The sequence below is a fragment of the Lepidochelys olivacea genome, assembly GCF_965140295.1.
Source record: "Lepidochelys olivacea isolate rLepOli2 genome assembly, chromosome: 6".
NCBI lineage: Eukaryota > Metazoa > Chordata > Testudines > Cheloniidae > Lepidochelys > Lepidochelys olivacea.
The window spans coordinates 5,100,836-5,124,896 of NC_140416.1; the positions used below are offsets into that span (position 1 = coordinate 5,100,836).

The 24,061-nt window shown below is 50.7% G+C and overlaps 2 protein-coding genes across 3 annotated transcripts in view; both read right to left on the reverse strand.

Annotated features, from left to right (window-relative positions):
- LOC311522015 (uncharacterized protein) overlaps positions 1-7,665 on the reverse strand; it is a 28,245-nt gene extending 20,580 nt beyond the window's left edge. Inside the window, exon 1 of one of the 2 annotated variants that reach the window (XM_084630830.1) lies at positions 7,433-7,665. The gene's annotated coding sequence lies outside the window, so the exon portion shown is untranslated. The remainder of the gene's footprint in view (positions 1-7,432) is intronic. The other variant, XM_084630832.1, reaches the window with a different exon arrangement.
- Positions 7,666-13,425: 5,760 nt separating this feature from the next.
- On the reverse strand, positions 13,426-23,838 carry ITPA (inosine triphosphatase). Its single transcript, XM_084632503.1, has 8 exons — positions 23,685-23,838; positions 23,027-23,084; positions 22,863-22,927; positions 19,803-19,876; positions 17,131-17,162; positions 15,942-16,057; positions 14,854-14,930; positions 13,426-13,946 (listed from the first exon to the last, which is right to left on the reverse strand). The coding sequence occupies exons 1-8, from the start codon at positions 23,781-23,783 to the stop codon at positions 13,823-13,825; spliced, it is 645 nt and encodes a 214-aa protein (XP_084488629.1). The 5' UTR covers positions 23,784-23,838; the 3' UTR covers positions 13,426-13,822.
- Between the last annotated feature and the right edge of the window lie 223 nt (positions 23,839-24,061).

The window sequence follows — 24,061 nt, forward strand, 5'->3', positions numbered from 1 at the left end:
ACAGGTACATGAGTCAACCACAGAAATGTCCTGGCAACGAACTGATGTAGATAACAGGTACATGAGATACATGTAAGGCCAGCTTGCTTGCTTGCCTATATATCTCCTTATGGGTTTGGTTATTTGTTTTACTATAATAGGTTTATATTAGAGAATATTTTGGCTGTAACACAAGGAACCTGCAGGCCACATCCTGTACGTTGACCTAAGGCAAAGTTAGCATACATATGTTTGGGACCTTTCACCTAGATAGATGGTGATGAGCTAAAGCATAAGGTCCACGTATGGCTGCGACCTTTCATATAGAGGATGGCTTAAAGCAGGTTGGCATACAGGCTCTCCTAAGTTCATACCATTTTAAACTCAGCAGGTACACCACAACTTGGAAAGAACTGAAATAACCAGTTAGAACAGAAATAACAAATGTGATACCTAACCACAAAAGGGCTATGGTAACAAATTGACGTATGTGATAATAATTTGAGATCACTGATATACTAACCTATAGGAAAAAAAGACTCCAACATTAGTAAGGCGAGGAAATACAAATAAGGAAAAGGGGGAAAATCCCCTACTGAATATTCATCAAACATAGTGGCGTCAGCACAACGTATTATAAAAGTGGCAACCAGCCTAGGGGCAGTAGGAGAGAGAGATGTAGTCCTTGGGAGGTGCCAGAGTGATGGCCACTGGTGATGAGGGGGAAGGTGATGGCGATGATGAAGATGATGGCTAACATTTCAGGTTGTTCTACAGGAGATGGTGTGAGTAAATGGACGTGCAGATGTATATTCTGTAGTGTATCTATCTTACTAAGTTGGGATGCTTGTGACTGTGCTAAATGTATTAATAAACTATATTTGTAAATATAAGAGTTCTTATAGTGTGAGTGTTGCAACTGTGCACATCAGGGCTATTGTAAGTAAAAACCTGAATGGAGGTGTAGTTTTTTCTTTATTGAACTCTGCATTGTAGAGAATTGCATAGAATTTCTATAATAAACAAATATTTAATGTACATGAAACACTGAACATGAAATTTAACGCACATGAAACACCAACTAGGCAGAAAATCAACCATTGTTCCTTATATATTGTTCCCTCCATTGTCATTGTTACTAGGCATGTAAATAGCGTGTAAAAAAAGTAACCATGTAACCTATTAAAATTCTATCGGTTAAATGTTTAACCAGGGAACTAGGGGTGCAGGGGGTGCTGCAGCACCTCCATGTTTTATGTGGGGCTCCGCTGCCGCCCGAGGGCTCTGCTGCCACCCATGCCCAGCATCCCCGTGCACCTGGGGTCCCAGCTGCTAGCCCCCTGGGCGCACGGGGCGGCAGCTGGGACCCTGGGGCGCACGGGGCAGCAGTGGAGTTTAATCGTTAACGGAAACCGATAAGCATCAAGCTTATTGGTTAACCAGTTAAACTTTTACATCCCTAACTGTTACACATATTGATCCAGTTTTCAAAACAAAATTTGTACTTCTCTACTTTGGTACAAACACATAAGCACAGCGCCCCCTGATATTCCAGAGACATTTTCTCAGGCCTTTTCCTCACTGCTAAAACCAAGTGCCTTGGCCTCGGTGTGTTTTTACCTCAGAATAGCTCCCGCACCTTAAGTTACCCTGAAATTAAAAAAATACATAAATCACTTTTAACAGTGAAGAAAAGGCCTAAGCACTAAATTTACAACGGGACTTAGGTGTTGTGACGCTGAGCATTGCATTGCCTATGTTTTTGGTGCCTAAAAAGTCACAGGAACACCTCTGTGATTCACAAAGCTTGAGTAAGAGACTTATGCTCCCTATACAATGAACAGGGAGAGAGAGGCACCACAGAGTGGGATCCATAAAAGCCAGGATGCTAGATGGGGAGCCACCTAAACTTGCTGATGGGAGACACTCACCAGAGGGGTGTGTACTAAGCCCCACTCCTCAGACACTGTTCATCCCCAAGTCCACGAACGGGAACCCTTCTCCTAGAGCCAGGTAGCCTAGAGGCCCAATCTGTTTCTTTTGAGAATGAGCTGGGTAGGTGCCTAACTGCACACAAAACAGCCAGAGGAGGAGGTAATGCCCACCTTGTAACTTTTAACCCAGGGGTTAAAGCACTGACATGAGATCTGGGAAACCCCTGTTCAAATATTTTCTCCCCTTCTGCCTGAGGAAGAAATTGATGCTGGGTCTTCCACATCCCAAGAGACACAACATCACAATGTTTTAAGTGACCTGCAAATATTTTTGTTGCCACCTATTGAATTGTAACCTCACACCTTTTCAAATATCGCAATCTGGTCTCATTAATATTAGTATCATAATATATGAAAAGTGTAAGAAGCAAAGCTATGTTTGTAAGTTATATTTTCCTGAGAACACATAGTAAAAGAAAAGGCTTATATCATGTGTGGTTAGCAAGCAGGGAGAGGTGAGATCAAAGGGGAATCTTTACAGTTAGAGCACCAAAAATATGGATCAACTGGTTAATTCTAATAGGACAAGAGAGCCACCACTTCATATGCATTGCTCATAGAGTGGATCACTGTACAGCTAGGCCAAAACCTTCTGTGTGCACAGCAGGATCTACCAGTGTAAGTGCGGGGGGGGATGATCCCGCTGTTGTAGAAGCCAGGAAAGTTCCCTACACTACCGTGGTGGAATCAGACAGCAAAAGGATCCGAGTCCCCGCTCCCATTCCCTTTACATGGAGACCTGCCTGACCTCAAAGACTCCCCTTCCACTCTTCTGTGCAGACTCCTTGTAACCCCGACACGGCTGGACCCAGGATTCCTGGGGGAGCTTAACCCGCAGTCTTGTTGTGCTCCCTTAGGACAGGCACTGGGGTGTCCCCACTCTGAGGTTCTCTCTCCCCACCAGGTACTTCCCTGACCAACTGATCACTACATTTAGTTCAAACCAAATACAATTTATTAAACAGCAACTGTGAGAAAAATAAGGGAAAAAATAGAAAAGCTTAAAGGAACAAAGGACCCCACCATATGAGCATGGGGAACACCATAAACAGCCATAAACGTTCACAGTCTGTTTCTCACACATCCCAGGCCTCCTTCTCAGGCCTTTGCTGCACTGTGGTGATACCACAGGTCAGATACCTGCTCCGGTGGTGGCCACACGCCCTCAGGCTATAGGTGGCAAGACCCTTCTCCCCATATTGGCCCTCCCATAGGGTTCACATTAGGGTTGCCAACTTTATAATTGCACAAAACTGAACACCCTTGCCCCACCCCATGCCCTTTCTCTGAGGCCCCACCCCCCCTCCCTCCGTTGCTCGCTCTCCCCCACCCTCATTCACTTTCACTGGGCTGGAGCATGGGTTTGGGATACGGGAGGGGGTGAGGGCTCCAGCTGGGGGTGCTGGCTCCAGGATGGGGCCAGAAATCAGGGATTCAGGGTGCAGGAGGGGCTCCAGCACAGGCAGGGGTGCAGGCTCTGGGAGGTGGCTCAGGGCTGGGGCAGGGGTGCAGGCTCCAGGAGGGAGTTTGGATGCGGGCTCAGGGCTGGGGCAGGGGTTGGGGTGTGGGAGGAGGTGCAGGCTGTAAGAGGGAATCAGGGTGCAGGAGGGGGTTCCGACTTGGGGCAGGGGGTTCGGGGTGTGGTCTCTGGCCAAATGGCATTTAGCTCAGGCGGCTCCCAGTTGGCCGTGCAGAGGGCTAAGGAAGACTCCCAGAAAGCAGCTGCCATATCTGGATCCTACGCAGACTGGCGGAGGTGCAGCCAAGCAGCTCCACGTGGTGCGCGCTGCCCGTGCCTGCAGGCACCGCCCTGCAGCTCCCAGCCAAAGGGACCTGCAGAGGCGACACTCAGGACAGGGGCAGCTCGCCCCGATCACACCTGCGCCTAAGGGCTGCAGGGACATGCCAGCCACTACCGGGAACTGCGCAGAGCTAGGGCAGGCAGGGAGCCTGCCTTAGCCCTGCTGCACCGCTGACTGGACTTTTAACGGTGCTGACTGGAGCTGCCAGGGCCCCTTTTTGACCGGCTGATCTGGTCGAAAACCGGACACCTGGCAACCCTAGTTCCCGTGCCCTCTCCAGTCTGGCAACGTCTCCCTGCACTGGGCCCTCTGCCCAGGATTCCCCTCTCACTCTCCCCAGCTGCTCACCTCATTTGGCTGCAGTGTTACTTGTGGTACAGCCAGCATCTGCTATCCTGACTCTGACCCCACAGCTCCCTGCTGTAGCTCAGCCCTGGCTCACCATGGGCACAGCTGGTCTGTGCTGCTTCAGACCCCTAGCTCTGGCTCCTCTGCCTCCAGTTCAACCTGGCTCCTCTGGCTTAGTGCTGCTGCACTGCCTCCAGCCCAGCTCAGGCTGCTGCTCTCCTTAGCTATGCCCTGATCTGGCTCAGGCAGCTCCAGCTCACATAGAGGACGGGCCCCCGAGTTCCTGACTCCCTCACTGGCTTGCCTGCCCTGTCAATCGGGCTGACCTGGAGCACTGCCCTCTCCCCATTGGCCCTGGGGACTGTCAGTCTCAGGATCCTGAGTTCTCATCAGCCCCCCCCCCCTTTTTTATATTGGGAGAGGGCCAACCAAAAAACCCACTAATTTTCAGTAAGATGCCAAAAGCCCCATTATACATGACATGATGAGGCCTTCATTCTCCTGCTCATGAAAGATGTCCTGACCAGTGCAGGGCAGAGAGAAGGAAAGAGATCGCCTCAAAATTTAACCTTTAACCTTATATTTCAATTTATTGAAATTTTCTTGGGTCAAAATTGATACCTGTGAAATATTGCAAATGCTTTTCTACAGGGGACAACAATCAGAAGAGCTAAGATGAGTGCTCCACTGCTTCTCCCCTTCGCTTTGGACTTAAAAAATCAAATGTGGATGGCACCTGGACTATACAAAACTTTAAAAATGTTGAAAACAAGTAAAAGCCCTGATGATTAATAGTTTTTAGGGGAAACACTCCTACAATCTTCTATGATGGCCCTCTCAGTGCAAATCTAAGGCCAATTCTGAAAGAGAGCATTCACACAGAGGTGTAAGGCATTGTAACTTATGTTCACTAATGTCACACCTTTAGTGTCACACCATGTAGACTAGCCTTTAATAACTTAAAGGGAAGGAAATAAGTGAAATTAAGGGAGGAAAAATCTCTATTAATGCTTTAGTTTAAAATGTTTTAACTGTTTTTTCCTGATACCCACGTAACTGGGGGGCTGCAGGCATTCAGACGCAAATACATCTGATGGCAAAGGAGCAGTGTTAGCCACATAATCAGTAACAGGGTTGTCAAGTTCTGAATAATAATGGTTCATTTAACATCTGTGTCCTAGGTGCTAAGAAAAGGGATGCTTTTAATCACATGCATTACCTATCCCACTGTAAAAACACAAAAAGAAAAGGAGTATTTGTGGCACCTTAGAGACTAACCAATTTATTTGAGCATAAGCTTTCGTGAGCTACAGCTCACTTCATCGGATGCCACGAAAGCTTATGCTCAAATTGGTTAGTCTCTAAGGTGCCACAAGTACTCCTTTTCTTTTTGCGAATACAGACTAACACGGCTGCTACTCTGAAACCTGTAAAAACACAGTGGACCCAAAGCACTTTTAGTTTCACCAAAAGACAAGCTAGGTGATATCACCACCATGTCCCCACCCAACCAATGCAAAAAAGTAACAGTATATTCATTGTTTAAAAAAATCCTTGACTTTGGCAGTAAAGAACAATAAACTTGTCAGAATGAAGAACATCACTGAAATGTGCCATAACAAAATATACATAAAAGACAATGAAATTAAAATATGTAATTAGAAGAATAAACAGTTTGGTACAAAAATTAATATCTATGTATGCAACAAATGAAGTAATAGTAGAGGAAAGTGTAAACTTCAATATTTGCAGGATGGGGAATTACTTAGAGAAATAAGAATTTTTAATAAGTTTGCAGTTACAAACAGGGGGAGGAAAACACATTACCAGAAGTCAAAAATGGTGTTGAATGTTGTAGGAATGTACAACTTTTTTCAGTATATGGAATCTTTGGGGTAAATACAGCAAAAGCATGAAGCTAGTATGCCCTAAAGGCTCAGAAACAAAAAGGCAAATTAAAAGAACCCAAAATGTATGTATGTGTTTAACTTCATGACTTTTAGGTGTATGACTCATGATTTTTGAATGCTTGTGGTTGTCAGTCTATCTTGGGGCTTTATACCTATATTTAGTAAAAAAAAAAAATTACAGTAGAAATTTGCCTTTGAGAAGGATTTACATAAGATAATTTTTAGATATATAGGGCCAGGTATTTAGATGACTAGTGGGATGTTCAAAAGCATCTAGGTGCTTTCAAACTTTACAAAAACTGGCCTTTAATAAATCTTTGGGAACCAAATAGTACACTCCAGTGGTGAGGTGAAATAGCATTAGGGTTCTGGATAAAGAGACAAAGTAACAGTTGACAAAGGCCATCCCCATTGGCAGATCAAAGGAAAGTGAAGAAGTTTGGACAGCAACCCAGAAAATCAGTCCACCTTGAAGTCCTCTGTTCCCACAGCACTAAACTTGTATATCAATAAAAGGATTAAAGACAAAAACGTAGAATGAAAATCTAACACAGCAAGACAAACAGGAAGCACTATACTAGAAACACCGTGAGATAGGACTGCTGAAGCTAGGAGCACCTATTAATATGACCAGTGATTATTTCCTATTAAAATAGGAGTAGCACAAGGGCATCCAGCGGCAAAACGTTCAGGAAGGTAAATGAGGGGATGCTCAGAGCCGGCAAACACCGGACAAATCGGCGAAAGGCGGGAAAGGCCGCGTACGGCGGGGGGCTCGGGCAGGGCAAGTCAGAGCAGCAGGGAGGGGGCACTTGGGGCGGGCTCGGAGGCTTTGTGTAGACACAGGAACCGAATCCGGATTGTTTTAAACACGGAACCCAGGGCGCAGCAGTAGCGCCTCGGGGGCGGGGGGGGGTGGATGTTGCAGGGGGGCAGGTCTCCCTTAGCAGCTGGGGACAACCTGCCCCGGCCCAGCGCGGGGGGCGCTTCTCGGGGAGCGGGTGCTGAGCTGCGCCCCCCCGGAAAGGGGGGGGAGCCCCTCTGCCCCCCACGCCCTGGGACTGCGGCCAGGGCAGATGTTCCCCCTCCCCCGGCGACCTGCTAGTCGCCCCGCCCTCGCGCGGGGGTCCCCTCGGCCACTGGCAGGGAGCGCCCCGGCCCCCCCCGGAACGGCCGCCTGCCCCTCCCCCCGCAACGGCCGCCGCGCGCGCCCGCCTGCCCCTCCCCCCCGTAACGGCCGCCGCGCCCGCCTCCACAGCTCCCCTCAGTAACCGCCAGGGCGCCCGCCTCCCCTCTGCCGCGGCAACGACCCCATGCAGACAGGGCGCGTGGCATGGGGCGGGGGGGGGGGGGAGATGGGAAACCCGCCGCCGCCGCCAGCCCCGCCCCGCGCTCTCACCGGCAGCGCCGCGCGGCCAAGTCCCCGGGAGCCGGGGACCGAGCCTCCCGCCACCCTCCTGGGCTTCCCCCAATCGGCAGCCGAGAGGAGACTGGAATGACAAGCCTGCTAACCAATAGCAGCGTTCTACGGCCCAGGCATCGCCGCCCCGGGCGGGGTGAGGACACGTGCCTCGGACAGCCGGACACGCCGCGCCCCCTACTGGCCGGGGCAGCGAGCCGCGCGGGAAGCTCTCAGCGGCCTGCAGGGTCCCTGTCCCCCCAGGCTGGCGGGAGGGGGGAGGTGAGGGCATAGGGCAGTGTCCTGGGGCTGGGAGTGTGGGAGGAGCAGCTGGGGGGAGCAGCCCCTGGGGCAAGGATCCTGAGGGAGGGGGGAGCTGCAGAAGGGGGGTGGGGGGCTGGGATCAGCGAAGGGGGGCTTGGGGGCGCTCAGAGCAGCGGGGAGCCCCGTCACCTCTCCTGGGGAAGAGACCAGGGACAGACCCTTCTGGTCCAGAGCCCCCACGGCCCCTCGCACCAGGACCAGGGTGGGGCTGTGCCCTGCTGCCTCTTCTGCCAGCCGGTGCTGAGCCAGCGGGGGATGAAGGCTGTGCTGCGGGCCACAGCGACCACCTCCCTCTTCCCGCATCTAATGGCCACGGCAAGAACTTCCCCTGTCCCCCTCTGTAACGGCCACAGCACCCCCTTCCCACAACCAATGGCTGTGCCGCCCTACCAAGAGGGTGGGGGGGGTCACCTGCCGCCCCCTGTGTGGCACCGAGGTCTACTGGCCCCACACGGCCTGTACTCCAGCACAGCACAGGCTTCAGAACGGGCTCGCAAGCCAAGTATGCGCCCAAAGTCCACGCCGGACTTCACTCCTGACAGAAGTCTGCGCCACTGCGCGGGCACAGAATTCATGTGGCCCGCAGTTTTCTGTGCCTCCCCGTGCAGAAAAACGCAAAAAAAATCTGCCAGGGGACACGCGTCTCTTCCCCGGCAGCGTGTCTGTTCCAGCGTTCCTGGAGCAGCCTCAGAACAGGGGAGGGGGGCTGGGCGTGCGTGCCTGCGTGGTTGATCACCATGGGGAGGCAGAGCGGGGCTGGATGTACGTGCATGCCAACGAGAGAGAGAGAGAGACTCTGTCCCTCTCGCTTGCTACTGCAGCTCACTGGCATGGAAAGGTAGGGCTTTTTATTATGCACAAGGCCGGCTAGAGGCAGAAATGTAGCAGCCTGCCAGTTAGTTAATTGGTCTCATATTCTGAGGCACAAATGTAGCAGCCTGACTGTTTCCTAACAGTTAAAGTTGCTGTTGATGGTTAATTGATCTCATTCTCTGAGGCAGAAATGTAGCAGTCTGTCTATGTAGTAACATTGTTAATGTTCCTATTGTTAGTTAACTGTTCCCATTCTTAGTCAAGTCCCCCAGAAGCTTTAAAACTGTGAAAGTTTTAAGGCCCCTACATTACCAGAGTGATGTAAAGGAGCCCATAGGCGGCAAGTTTTATGGGCTTGTGGTGCCCGTGCTCCACCAATATTCAGGAACACGGGCCCAGCTCCACCAATGTTTGGGCTAATATTTTACTTTCATTTTGATGTGAACAATATCTCTGTTCATAATTGTCCACTGAGCATCAACTTGAAAGGCATGCTTAACCTTATTTTCATAGGCGCGGGAACTAGGGATGTGGAAACATTTTACACAGGGTCCCAGCTGCCGTCCGGAGACCCACTGCCAGACCTGTGCCCGGGGCTCGGCTGCCAGCTGGGTCTCCACTCCCGGCCCCACACTCGGGGTCCCAGCTGTGGCCACAGCCTCATCCCCCTTTCTCCTGTCTGGGTCCCCCCTCCCAGGGACATGGCCCTGCTCCCGGCCCCAGCTGTGGGGGTGGGGTGGACAGGGGTAAGGCTATATATCGGCTTACAAGGAAGGTGTGGGGGACTGTAGTGGGGCAGCTGCCCCACTCCAAGGTAAAAGGAATTAAGAGCAACTGAGGGAGGCTGGAGAGGTAGGTGGCCCCAGGTGTGGCTGTAGTGAGACCGGCTAGCTGCCTGGGAGCGAGGTACCTGAAGCAGAACAGGGCTGGGGAAAGGCAAGAGGAGCTGGGGAGCTCCAGCCTGGCAATTCCCCAGGCTGAAGGCCTTGTTGAAGGCCTACAAAAGTACTGGGGCTACAGAGGTGCAGCCTGGGAATTGGCAGAGGCAGCTGCTCCTAATCCCCCTTGCCAATGATGAGTGGCCATTACAGACTACAGTCTGCCCCAGTGAGAGGGGGCTAGATGATGACTGGCAGTAGCCACTGAGGCAAGGCAGGCACAGAGCGTTGGGGGTCCCCCTGGGAAGGAAGACCCAGAGTGTGGGGGTACTGCTAGGGCAGAACACCGAGGTAAAGGGGCACTGGGGTCCGGTAGGGACATGGGGCCTGATCAGGCGAGCCACTGGCCAGCAGAGGGCGCTCCGAGGCAAAAAAAGAGCTAATTCCCAGACAACCAACAGGAGGCACCGTGCCGGTGAATCAGTGCCCTGCTACAGGGACAGGTCTTGGACCCATTCTGGCCACCACCAAAAATTATACAAACCTGGAGCCCATGAAGGAGCCTTATTATAAATGGCTGCTTGCCTATATATCTTTTCTTATAAGTTTCTTATTTTTGTATGGGTGTGATTATTTGTTATATTATTATAGATTTATATTAGAGTATATTTTGGCTCTAACACAAGGGACCTGCAGGCCACATCCTGTTTGTTGACCTAAGGCAAAGTTAGCGTACATATGTTTTGGACTTTTCACCTGGATAGATGGTGATGAGCTAAAGCATAAGGTCCATGTATGGCTGCGACCTTTAACATACAGGATGCGTTGAAGTAGGTTGGCATAGGGGCTTTCCTAAATTCATTCCCTTTTAAAATTAACAGGTTAAAATTAACTGGTACACCACAACTTGGAAAGAACTGAAATAACCGGTTAGGACAGAAATAACAAATGTGATACCTAATCACAAAAGGGCCATGGTAACGAATTGACATATACGATAATAAGCTGTGATCACTGATATACTGACCAGTAGGAAAAAGACACTCCAACATTAGTAAGGCGAGGAAATACAAATAAGGAAAAGGGGGAAAATCCCCTACTGAATATGCATCAAACGTAGCGGTATCAGCGTAACGTATTATAAAAGTGGCATCCCAGCCTAGGGGCAGTAGGAGCAAGAGATGTAGTCCTTGGGAGGTGACAGAGTGATGGCTACTGGTGATGAGGAGCACAGTGATGGTGATGAGGAAGGTGATGGCTAACACTGCAGGTTGTTCTACAGGAGATGGTGAGAGTATATGGAAGTGCAGAGATACATTCTGTAGTATATCTTACTGAGTTGGAGTGTTTGTGACTATGTTAAATGTATTAATAAACTATATTTGTAAGTATAAAAGAGTTCCTACAGTGTGAGTGTTACAACTGTGCACATCGGGTTTCCCAACTATATAATAAATACTGGGCCTGATCTTGGGGCAAGAACCCGTCAACCCTCAAAGTGATAACTGGGGATTCTTAAGTAATCAGTATAATTAATACACAATCTAAAGATGAGGAAACAAGTAGTAGTTACAAGCACTGTTAAGGCACAGCAGGAGCTAGCCCAGAAGCTGTAGTAAAGAGAGCCTGGAGCACTGGGCCTGGTGCAAGAGCTGAGGCCTGAACCCAGCACCCCCCCCCCCCGCATCCCAACCTTCTGCTCCAGTCCTGACCCCCCTCCCACATGCAAATTCCCTCCTGCACCCCAACCCCCTGCCTCAGCTTCGAACCCCCTCCCATTCTCTGAACCTCTTGGCCCCAACCTGGAGCCCCCTCCTGCATCCCAAACCCCACCCCAGAGCCCATACCCCCAACTGAAGCCCTCCCCCCCACACCCCAATCCCCTGCCCCAGCCTGAAGCCCCCTCCCACACTCCAAACCCCTCAACCCCAGCCCAGATCCCCCTCCTACAACCCAAGCCCATCATCCCTGGCTCTACTCCAGAGCCTGCACCCCTGCCAGAGCCTTCATCCCTCCTGCACCCCAACCCCCTGCCCCAGCCCAGTGAAATGAGTGAGGGAGTAAGTGAGTGAGGGTGGGGGGATGGAGAGAGCGGGGACGGGGCCTCGCAGAAGGGGTGGGGCAGGGCAAGGGTGTTTGGTTTTGTGCCATTAGAAAGTTGACAACCCTAGAACCCTTATGAACACATCTCTGAGTTTTTTGTTAACCAAGAACAGACAGTCATGAGAGGACTTCAGTCCGCCACTCCAGGCCAATGGGGGCTGCAGGAAGGGCAGCCAGCACATCCCTCGGCCCGCACCCCGCATTGGCCTGGAGCAGCAATCGGCCAAACCTGCAGACGTGGCAGATAAACAAACGAGCCCAGCATGCCAGGGGCTTTCCCTGAACAAACAGTGGACCACAGTTGAGAACCTCTGTCTTAGAGGCACCTACGGATGGTGTTAAATTTTCCCAGATTACTGGATGAGGGCTTAAGCCAGTTCTATTTTGTATTGTTAAGAGGAACCCCTAGATACTGAACCTAGCCCCTGTTGCTGCTGGCTCCCCCTGGCAGAAGGGTTGCATTGGGCTCCCTCATCATAAAAGGGCAGGAATCTCTGTTGGGTATATTGTGTGGGGCTCCCTTTATGTAATGAGGACACACAGATTGTCCTTCGTGTGAGGAAAAAAAAGATACGGCTAGTTTCCCACTAGAACGCATCAAGGGAGGCTAGGCCAGGCTGGGGAAGACGTTAAAGAAATGGAGGCTCAGGTGATCTTCAGTGAGATTCTACCTGTCCCAAGAGTAGGAGAGAAGATTATGATCATCAACAGATGGCTCAGGCAATGATGCTATAAGGAGGTCTTTGGGATATTCGACCACTGGGAGGAATTCACGGGCAGAGGACTGTTCTCCTGGGATGGACTCCACTTGAATAGGGAGGGAAATAGACTTCTGGGATGGAGGTTGGTACAACTGATTCAAATAGCTTTAAACTAGGAATTCTGGGGAGACCGTTGGGATCTCCACGCCCGAGTCTAATACTAGTGGGAGGAAAATCAAGTAAAAGAGGATACAGCAATGGAGAAAGGAACAACAAAGGGGAAGAGAATGGACATCAAGAGGAAAGGTAGTGCCAATACCAATGATACTAACAGTCAGGTAGATGATACTGGCAGTAGAATGATTGTTCCTAATCAGGTGAGGAATCTGGGCAAAGCCAAGCAGAAACCACAAAGATGTCTGTACACAATGCAAGGAGCCTGGGTGACAAAACGGATGAATTAGAACTACTGACACAGGAAGGGAAACCAGATATTACAGGGATAACAGAAACATGGTGGACTAGTCGTGAGAGGTGGCAAGAGGTGCTCGGAGGAGGGGCAGAACATGGCAGGAATAAGCTGACCGGGGGCAGGAAGAGGCAGAGTAGGGGTGGGACCAGCTCTGGGGCGGAGCGTGGATCGAGCACCCCGTGGAAAATGACAAAGTCAGCGCCTGTGGTACGTGCTGTTCAGGAAAGACAGAAATAAAGGCAAAGGTGGTGGAGGCGCGAGGGCACAGCAGGCTCAGAGGAGGGGGTGGGAAGGGTGGTGAGCAAACTAGCGCTGTAAATTTAATCTGGATGTGGTAGTGACCTTTGCATCACACTTTCATGTCATTAGACAAGCTGTCAGATACTTTTCACAGGCATTTTAGCCATCAGGATTACAATACACAAAGGGGAAATGATCGTCATTTTTCCCACTGATCTTGTGCAATGACCACTGACTGATCTTCCCATCACCACCCAAAAAAATCCTGTTGATAGGGCAACAGCATAGGGGAGAACAGAAGAGGCAGGGTGAGCTGCAAATACGCCACCGGCCTGGGACAAGCTGTGGGATAACGTGAACACCAAACTCTGTATCCAGTGCACTTCAGCCCCTAAAAATCAGTGTAGACCCACTGGCTTCTTCAGGCTCCTCAGAAGCAACAAAAGGAAGCAGAAAACCATCCCAGTTTTAAAGTGGGCAGCTTTATTCTACATAGACAGTACAGACAACCACAAATGGACCCCATATCTCACATACAACTCTCTGTAAAAGTCTGGTGTCCCCAAGGGCACATCTTCATTGCAATCAGAGACTCGCGGCTGGCCTGGGTCAGCTGACTTGGGGTCATGGGGTTCGGGCTGCAGGGCTAAAAATGGCACTGGAAATGTTCAGACTTGGCTGGAGCCCAGGCTCCGAAAACCAGCGAAAGCCAGGCTCCAGCCCGAGCCCAGGCAACTACACTGCAAGTTTTAGTCCCACACCCCAAGCCCCGCGAGCCTGAGTCAATCAAGCCGGGCTCCGAGGCTCGGTGCCGTGGGGTATTTATTGCAGTGTGGACGTAGCCCAAGACACCGGAAGCCTAACTGGGAGTGGAGGTGGCTTCTGCTGGGTTGTTCTGCTGACTGAAGTAGCCGGAGAGCTCTTTGAGTGCTCTGTAGCGATGAGAGATGGAGTTCTTCACTGCCTTGGGCAGCTCAGCATACCTGGGGAGGAGGAGAAAACAGGAATGGCCACAATCCCAACCAACAGTCTAAACCACAGTTTACTTGGTAACTGCGTGCTCCTGAGCTCCAGCGGCCTGTTGAGAAGCTGAGACCGCTCCCTTCACCGGCTAGTGTAATGCCAGGCCTTAGAGATGCCGCTGGTAACAGACCAGATCCGTGCATTCTGTAACTGTTACATTCCTTTGCAGAAGTGGTTCCCTTGGCCTGCTTTGTACGTGCAGATTAGGGCGCCCTCTGTTGACTCTGGGCTTTACTTCGGCACCAACCTTTTGTCACATAATTTCTACTTGGGAGTCAAGCAGGCTCTCTTGCCAGGCTTAACTCACTGAGCCCTTTGTCATCTTATTCAGAGGGCAAGGAATTGAGTGCAGCTCAGTTCCCAAAGGAGAGTCAGACCCTGGGCCTGGGTCTCCATTGTCCTGGACTTGTGCAGTCATGTGCCCTAGTGCAAGGCCACCTCTGTCCATTTATTTAACAACACTACTCTAGGCAGGCTGATGCAGCTCACTTAAAGTCAGAGTCAATTAAAAACATATCTGACTCCTACAACAGTCCACTAACTAGCAGCAGCTACTAGAAAACAAGAGCAGAACCGTCCCTGCATCTCTCCAAAGTCTGTGAGGAGTCCTAGGGTGGGAAACAGTTCTTTAGAAACACGCTGCACACTCAGGTCTTCTGCCCTACAGGCTTGAGACAGTCTGAGCTGTGAGGTTCCGAGCCACGTCCCCCATGGTCAAAGCTGTTCAGATGTAAAATTCTGCTTTAAGCCCATCTCAACTTCCCTCTGGCAGAGCTCACTGTAAGTGGGTTCCACTTGATGCATTAACAGAACCTTTGGTTTCTTGGATTTTCTTAAGTAAAGAATTAAAGGCAAAGAGTCACTTACGTCTGGTCATAACCGTCAGGCTGAAAGCAAGGATCCCAGCCAAAGTCTCTGGGGCCTCTGGGTTCAACAATGCGACCCTGCCAATTCGAGGAGGAAGAAAAAATAAGAGGTTTCTTTCTCAGCACTGCTCTGCCACATTTACATTCCAGATCATTACACGTGGAAAAATGAACCTCTTACATTTTAGACCTCTGCTTTGTAAAACCACCAAAAGCTACAATATTGCTTAGCATTCCCGCAAAACAAGGCCAAGGTAAACAACTAGGACTTCTTGGTTTAGTGCTCCATCTTCTTACGTCCATGCCGTAGGCAGACAGACCTCCTGCACTGCTCTCCACCTTCCCCTGGCAGGCCTGCTCAACATACACATCCCAGGGCGTTGAGGCTTCAGGACTCCGCCCCCAATAAGAATTCCTGACTGTCTGAAGGATAAACTAGCAAACAGGCATAGGAGCAGGAGAGAGCAACTGCAACAAGATTTAAGGCTGGCTGGAGAAAACTCTGGGCATGGATGGTGGGAGAAGACCGGTCACTTCTGTGCTTCTCAGTACCAGCAAGATGTAGCCATATTAGAGGGAGTTCGGAGAAGAGCAACCACATATCCAAATGAAAATGATAGGGTCTGGAAAGACGGACATCTGAGGAAAGGGTTAACTATGTGCAGCTGAGTGATGGGGCTTGGAGCACCGCTACCAGCTCATTGAAACGGTGCAGCCACACATTCTGCTCCTAGCATTAAAGGGCTTGGACGGCTGAAGAGCCACCAGACTCAGGAGTGGAGACAAGAGAACTTGGAGGATCATTCAGAACCTTTAACCAACGTTTTCAAACTCAGGTGCCCCTCGGCACCACGATGAGTAGCCCGATCTCCAGACGTGCTGAGTATCCACATCTCCCACTGAAGTCTTTGGGAGTTGCAGCGGCTCAGCAACCCTGGAAAAATCAGGCCATTCATGTAGGTAACTAAATAAGGATGTAGGTGGCCAAGATGAGCCCTATGTGAATTAGTGCTGTTAACGGACTCACGTTACAAGCCCCCTCACTCCCATCTGCAGAGGCTTCTTTTGCACAGTGATCTGAATACCTACACAAGTTTGGCCTTTGAACAGCTTCACCGGGTCCTCCGGGTTTCCAGTGCTGAATGCAAAGGTGCAAAGAGCATAAGCAGACTTGTCTTCAAACCCCGCTAACAGCTTGTACAGACCTAAGCAACAGAAGAAGGATTCCATCATCTCCACGTTTCATTCAGCACACAGCACAACTGACAAGAGGCAATCTGCGACGAGCGAGGGGAGGGGGAACCCCAAACAGATAACATTTTGTGCCCCCGTGGCAGGCCTCCCACGGACTGCATCCACATTCACAAGGGTGAGGGAGTATTACCGGGATTAGGCAGGGAATGGTGTCTCACGGGTATTTCAGGAGACTGGTGATCAGGATTCCTGGACTCTACTCATGAGTTTTCCACAGAATCCTTGCAAGGGGGCTTAATGAATGTTTTTGAAATGTTTTGCAATGCCTAGATGACATGCTACATAACTGCCTAAGATAATGGTTTTATTCATCTGATACTAAAGGTTACATCTCCTGTCACTTGGGGTCAGTCTGTTTCCCATTGTCCATACTTGTGACAGCATTATGCAGCAGAGAGGGAGCTCCCAGAGTGTAGTCAGAAGAGCAGACAAAGAAGGGGAATTTGGTGGTACTGGAGGGACACGAGGTGGGTGACAGGAAGATCAGATCAGTAAAAAGGAGATCAGGAAGGCACATACAGGGGAGGGATGGATTTTGGATAGGTTGGAAAAGAAGTGACAGGATTCAGTAATAGTCTAGATGTGAGGAGGGGAAAGGAAAGAGGGGTGACACGAAGGTTGTACTACTGTGTTGCCATGCTGAACTGATAACTACAGGGCAATTAGGAAGAGCAGTCATCAGTACCAAGACAGATATGACTCTGAAGAGAGTGGGAGAGGTAGATTTGGGAATCATCGGCACAGAGATGGCTGCTGAAGCCATCAGAGCAGATGATCTTACTCACTGATAAGGTGGAGATGGAGCAAAGGGAGGGGCTAAGGGCAGAACATGATGGGACACATGGAGACCGTGAGGAATGGGGAGAAGTGAGCGGTCCCAGAGATGGCAAAGCAACCAGTCAAGTGCAGAGCCATGAAAGCCCAGAGAGGAAAGGGATTAATTTCACATTATTGCTAGGTTGCACAGGAGCATGTGATTCTGAACAGCAAATCCCATTCAGAGCAGTAATTCGAAGGGAAATACCTTCTGGTTTTAACTTCTCTAGAAACCATTTTCTGAAATGTAAGAAGAGAACACAAGTGTCAGGAGCAGGGTTATTTTCTGCCATTGCCATCAACAATGGAAATATGTCCAGCGCAACATTCTAGGTCTGATTTCTCTCTGCACAGGTTTCCTAGCACCATGAATCCCTGTTGAACTTGCGCTGTTTAGTAAACCTTACTCCGGGCTATATATTAACAAACATTATGAAATGCAGACTTAGACCCCAAGCCAGCAAGTTACAGACCCACGTGGGTCATACTAAATCAATGGGTCTCCTCCCTGGGCCAGGGGTCAACTTGCATAGAGTTCATTGCAGGGTTGGTGCCTATTTCTTAAAGAACTGAGCCTGTGGCTCTTTAGCCCAAGATTCTACTCCAGTACTTTTGCTATTCAGATTACGTGCCAGTCTGTTGTGCCGTACCACCTAGCATGTATGTTCAATATTTTAGCGAGGAAGCATAGTCTAATGGTTAAAGCAGAGACCCAAGACACCTGGGTTCTTTTCCTGAGTTGCTGTACATTTGGGGGAAATCACTTAAGCGCTCCATGCGGTAGCAATCCCCCCTGTACAATGGGAAGAATACCTACCTCGCATAGGTGAGTTTGTAAAATACTTGGGAGCTCTTTAAATAAAGAGAACTATAAAAGCGCTAAGTATTCCAGAGGCCAAGTGTTCAGAAGTGTAATTCCCACAAATGAGCAGTGAGATGGTAAAAAAAAATCCTTCATCTTAAGTTTTTTTTCCTCCTTCCAGAATCACTAAGCCAATTAACTCACATCTGGGGAGTGATCATTTGCCCAGTTTTGTTGTAAGAAATAAAGAAGATGAGTTACAGAAGTACATAATCACATTCCGCCTTCCATGTTTTCTGCCCTAGTAACCTGAACAAGCAGAGCAAATTGTGGAGAAATTGCAAAACTAAAAAGCAGTACCAAGAGCTATAGTAGGTCTTTGCTAGAGGAGTTATGAGTAAGGCTGTGGTTCGGTCATGGATTCCGTAACTTTCTGGGAACTCCAGGACTTCCACAGCTGCAGCAGCTGGTGTGGCTGGCCCCAGGGCTGCCTGAGCAGCCGGCCCCAGGGCCGCCGGAAAAGCAGTCAATGTGGCTGGCCACTGGAGCAGCAGCGGTTCTGGGGGCTGTCCCAGAGCCATGGTCCCGGGGGGCCTCAGAGCAGCGGGTGGGGTCAGCAGTCAGCCCCAACTGCCAGAGCAGGGGTCAGCCATTGGCCCCCAGGGCTCCCCTGAAGCAACAGTCCCTCGGGGCCCCCCCAGAGCAGCTAAGATTTAGTCAGGGGTATTTATAATAAAAGTCAGGGACAGGTCACGGCCCGTGAATTTTTGTTTACTGCCTGTGACCTGTCCATGATTTTTACTAAAAATACCCGTGACTAAACCTTAGCCTTAGTTATGAGCGATTAAATTTAGAAATCTTGTTACCAGTTGAACTACAGCAGCCTCCAGGGTCCCCCATTATATAATAAAATAAATCCAGCGATTTGAATTAACAAAACTCTGAAGCTCTTTCTCTACTGCAGTGGCAGAATGGACAAAATTCCTCCCCTGATGACTTCAGAGTAAAAAGAAAAGGAGTACTTGTGGCACCTTAGAGACTAACCAATTTATTTGAGCATGAGCTTTCGTGAGCTACAGCTCACTTCATCGGATGCATGCCGTGGAAACTGCAGATGGACACAAATCAGATGTCAAGAATTATAACATTCATAAACCAGTCGGAGAACACTTCAATCTCTCTGGTCACGCAATCACAGACATGAAGGTCGCTATCTTAAAACAAAAAAACTTCAAATCCAGACTCCAGCGAGAAACTGCTGAATTGGAATTCATTTGCAAATTGGATACTATTAATTTAGGCTTAAATAGAGACTGGGAGTGGCTAACAAGGTAGCCTATTTCCTCTTGTTTTTTCCTACCCCCCCCCCCAGATGTTCTGGTTTAACTTGGATTTAAACTTGGAGAGTGGTCAGTTTGGATGAGCTATTACCAGCAGGAGAGTGAGTTTGTGTGTGTATGGGGGTGGGGGGATGTGAGAAAACCTGGATTTGTGCTGGAAATGGCCCACCTTAATTATGCACATTGTAGGGAGAATGGTCACTTTGGATGAGCTATTACCAGCAGGAGAGTGAGTTTGTGCGTGTGGTTTTCGGGAGGGGGGTGAGGGGGTGAGAGAACCTGGATTTGTGCAGGAAATGGCCCAACTTTATTATCATGCACATTATGTAAAGAGTTGTTACACAAAGGATGAGTTTGGTCCAATCACTTTAAACCATCATTTCAGTTTAAGAGCCCAACCCTCCAAATGACGCCCGTGCTGAGTTTGGAGTGCATGGATCAGCCTCCAGGGATTCCTTTGCAGGGCCAGTAGCTGGGAGTAAATCAGGCTCACTGAGCTGTTCAATCCATCCCGTGCACCACGCATGAAGTGCAAAGCAGGGACCAGGTGAGTACAAATCCCTTCCCCATTGCCCCACTCTTCAGGATGAAGCTGCAGGAGCTCGGACAGCAAACAGCAGAAAAGAGAGTTCTGCTAGTGGGATTTGGAGAGCCCCCAGGACTCACATCTCAGAAACCCATAGCCCCAGTCAAACCGCAGTACAGGAAAGAACTACAAGCATATTCACTCCTACTTACATATATGGTCCTGGGAGGCCCCCCAAGGCATTGAAACACAAACAAGTATCTTCTACTATAACAGGTCCCTGAATCTGCAGAGGGAAGTCAAAAAAACAGAAATATTAGATCTAAGGGGAAGGCACCCTCTCCTAAACGGCCTTTTAGGTTACAATCCATTACAGTTCCACATGGTGTTAGAGGCTTCATAAAAACACAATATCCATTAAAGCTCCTTAAATCGGAGGCTAAGAGAACAAGCGACGAACCCTGTGCTCCGCATCTGCAGTTAAAACGGGAACTACCACGGCAGAGGGAATAAGCTTTCCTTTGGAAGTCGGAGGAGAACTAATCTAAAGCATTCATATGGGTATCGCCCTCACTGGGGGGCCAGTGCTGGAGGAACCTAACATGCAGGGGGCTACATTTGCACAGTCCTGGCTTTCATTGGAGCCCGAGGCCTAACTGGCTTCTTGAGTCTGAAAGAAATCTGCACCTGTGCTCTTTGGATGACAACCTGCCACTGGCTGGTGGAGAATCATAGAATCATAGAATATCAGAGTTGGAAGGGACCTCTGGAGGTCATCTAGTCCAGCCCCCTGCCCAGAGCAGGACCAATCCCCACCAAATCATCCCATCCAGGGCTTTGTCAAGCCTGACCTTAAAAACTTCTAAGGAAGGGGATTCCACCACCTCCCTAGGTAACGCATTCCAGTGTTTCACCACCCTCCTAGTGAAAAAGTTTTTCCTAATATCCAACCTAAATCTCCCCCACTGCAACTTCAGACCATTGCTCCTTGTCCTGTCATCTGCTATCACTGAGAACAGTCTAGATCCATCCTCTTTGGATCCACCTTTCAGGTAGTTAAAAGCAGCTATCAAATCCCCCCTCACTCTTCTCTTCCGTAGACTAAACAATTCCAGTTCCCTCAGCCTCTCCTCATAAGTCATATGTTCCAGACCCCTAATCATTTTTGTGAGCTACAGCTCACTTCATCGGATGCGTACTGTGGAAACGGCCGTTTCCACAGTATGCATCCGATGAAGTGAGCTGTAGCTCACGAAAGCTCATGCTCAAATAAATTGGTTAGTCTCTAAGGTGCCACAAGTCCTCCTTTTCTTTTTGCGAATACGGACTAACACGACTGTTACTCTGAAACTAATCATTTTTGTTACCCGTCGCTGGACTCTCTCCAATTTCTCCACATCCTTCTTGTAGTGTGGGGCCCAAAACTGGACACAATACTACCTCATTGCCACCCAAATGATAAGAGGGGATCAAAGGCGCTGACCCTGTACCTGCAATCAGGGGCACCGGAACAGCGGGTCCATGCAGCCATAGCCCCATCACTTTTAAAAGAGGGAGGGCAATGTCCTCCCACTTTTTACTGGCTGTAGGACATGTGGAAAGGAGCGAGCAGGGGCTGGGTTCTCAGTGGGAAGAGGCGGGGCAAGGACGGGGCCTTGGGAAAGAGGCGGGGCAAGGCCTCGGCAGGAAGGGGTGGGGCACAGGATGAAGGGACAGTGCAAGGGTGGAGCCTAGGAGAAATGGGTGGTGCCAGTGGCCCCCCATACACACACATTTTTAAGGAGCTTTTGCCGCTCCTGCCCGCAATAGGTACAGCAACTCCTGACTTAACGTCGTCCCGGTTAACGCTGTTTCATTGTAACATTGCTGATCAATTAGGAAACATGCTCGTTTAAAGTTGTGCAATGCTCCCTTATAACGTTGTTTGGCAGCCGCCTGCTTTGTCCACTGCTTGCAGGAAGAGCAGATCGTTGCAGTTAGCTGGTGGGGGCTTGGACCTTGGGTGGACTAGCAGCCCCCCGCATCAGCTCCCTGCTCCCCTAAGTTCCCTGTGTAGCAGCCACCCTATGCCGGGCAGTTCAGCTGTCCCTCCCCCCACTGCCTCGTGCTGCTCCTGACCTCTGCCTTGGAGCTACTCCTGGGAGCCTCCTGCTTCCTGCGGGGGGGGGAGGGGGGCGAGAGGGGTGCTAATGTCAGGGTGTCCCCCTCTGCCCACTCCTGCCCCCCATCTCCACAGAGCAGTGGGGGGACACACGACTGGGATCAGGAAGGAGGGAGCTTAGTGGCAGCAGCTGCTGTCTCAATTTGCTGATCTACTTAAACAGGCAGTGTACTTAGAGTGGGGTCAGCATATTTAAAGGGGCAATGCGCCTCTCTCTCTCACACTGTGACTGTCTGCCATGCTGTCTCCCCTCCCTCCATTCATGCTGCCTTGTAGAGTGTGAGGCTGCATTAACAACAACATGTTAACCTTTGAGGGCTCAGTGGAGTGTTTGTTCATCATTTAGCAGTAAGGTATCCCCCTGGGAAATATCCCACCCTCTTCCACCCTCTGACTTCACCACCTCAACCAAGCTTCACAATCATCATTGCTACGTACAGTATTATAAGTTTTAAACAAACAGTTTATACTGTGTACATGTGTGTATGTGTAAATATATATATCTTTCCCTGGAACCTAACCCGCCCTATTTACATTCATTCTTATGGCGAAATTGGATTCACTTAACATTGTTTCGCTTAAAGTAGCATTTTCAGGAACATACCTACAACGTTGAGCGAGGAGTTACTGTACCTAGTAACAGTGGCAGCCTCTGTTCTAGGGATGTGAGAGGCCGGAGATCTGTGGATGGACACACTACCCTTCACCATGTCCCTGCTCTACCGGATTGGAAGATGAGAATACTAATAATCTAGGACAGAGCCAGTTGTAGGAATGTTCTGCCAAAGAAACTGAGCAGACCTCACTCTCAGTCCTAGAGATCAGTGCGATCAGGCCAGGGAAGGGCCTTTGCCGCGGCAGACCCCATTTATGACCCTTTCTCATATGGGCTTCCATTGGAATGTCTCTGTAGCTATATTCAAATCTTCTGCGTCCTTTTTGTTGGCACCAGTCAGTCCATGGCCATTTAATTCCCCACCAACTCTGTGCCAAACGGGTGGGTTGTCATGCGGTGGGTAACAGCTGGGCCATTTAGCCTAAACTCTTTGTTAATCTGTATTCATTTTTGACTTACACCTGTGGAAGTGGGAAAAGCGGAAAAGGACTTGACCTGATTTGCTGCTTCCCGACATTTCTGAATGGAGATCTCGTCTGGCTCCCCTTGGTATTCTGGCACTGCAACAACAACAGGAGGGATTATTGCGGGGGGGAGGTTGGCCAATGGCTGCTGAAATGTTACTGTTTAACGAGCGAGAAACAAAATCACGAGCTTACAGTCCATTTTTTTTGCGACCAGTCTGTAGGGAAACGCATCCCCGAGGATCTGAAGGACCTGTTGGGAACAAGACAGCGGCTGTTCAGCAAGCTCTGCGGGTGGGAGACAGCACTTAACCCAGTGTGTGAGATACTGGGGGATAGTTTGGTCCCATCCCTCGCAGCCACAGGGGCTCTCGCCACCTGCCTCAGACCCACGCACTATGGGGGGGTGGCAGGAAGTTGGCAGCAGGGCGGGCGCTGGGCAGCGCCGGATGGGAGCAGTGTTTGTCCAGGACCAGGGATGGCGAGGGGGGACTCGCTCTAAGGCTCCCACCAGGCTCTGGTTCAGGGGAGCGGGCCCGCCCCCCCGACGGGGCTCGTCCGGGGACAGGTTCAGCGTCGGGAGCGTCCCCAGGGCAGCGACAGTCCCGGCGGTTGCGGGCGCGGGAGGCCGAGCCACGGCCCGCCCGGCCGTTAACTCTGGAGCCTAACGATGGCGGCACCCGCAGCGGCCGGGCAGTGACTGCAGGGGGCGGGGCTAGCTGCGGGGGCGGGAGGAAGCACCGCACGCGGGAGGCGGCCCCGCCCCTCCTCCGGGAGTTGGCGGACACCGTGCTCACTCCGGTACGGTGGCCCCCTCCGCCCAATCCGCGCGGCTCCCTGCCCCCGCACCCACCTCCTCTAGCTTCTTGGCGTTGCCGGTCACGAACACCACGTTCCTCCCGGCGGCGGCCGCCATAACAGAGCCACAGCGCCTGCGCGCTGACCTGCCCATCACAGTCTCAGCGCCCGGCACCCAGGGCAACGCCCCCAGCCCCGCCCCGCGGAACCGGCCAATGAGAGGAGAGACCGCCGTGGGGCCCGAAAGGAGCCGGGTACGCATTTCCGCTGACGAAGGCGATGGATGCTCGGGGACAAAACACTTCCGGTCTCCCAAGCCGCTACTCGCTGGAGCGGACCGGAAGCGCCTGTCTGCCCCACTCCACCCCGAGCTCTACGGCCCTGGAGGCCGGAAGTGCGGGGTCGGGTTGCTCCGGTAACCGATGCCCCGCC

What these genes read in the sequence shown, in the direction of transcription:
- ITPA (XM_084632503.1), bottom strand. Translation starts at nt 23,783, where the DNA reads ATGGGCAGGTCAGCGCGCAGGCGCTGTGGCTCTGTTATGGCGGCCGCC. An exon ending in ACGCCAAGAAGCTAGAGGAG is followed by an intron (nt 23,085 to 23,684) that starts GTGGGTGCGGGG and finishes TGTTCCCAACAG; the next exon opens with GTCCTTCAGATCCTCGGGGA. An exon ending in AGAGAAGTTAAAACCAGAAG is followed by an intron (nt 16,058 to 17,130) that starts GTATTTCCCTTC and finishes TCTGTTGCTTAG; the next exon opens with GTCTGTACAAGCTGTTAGCG.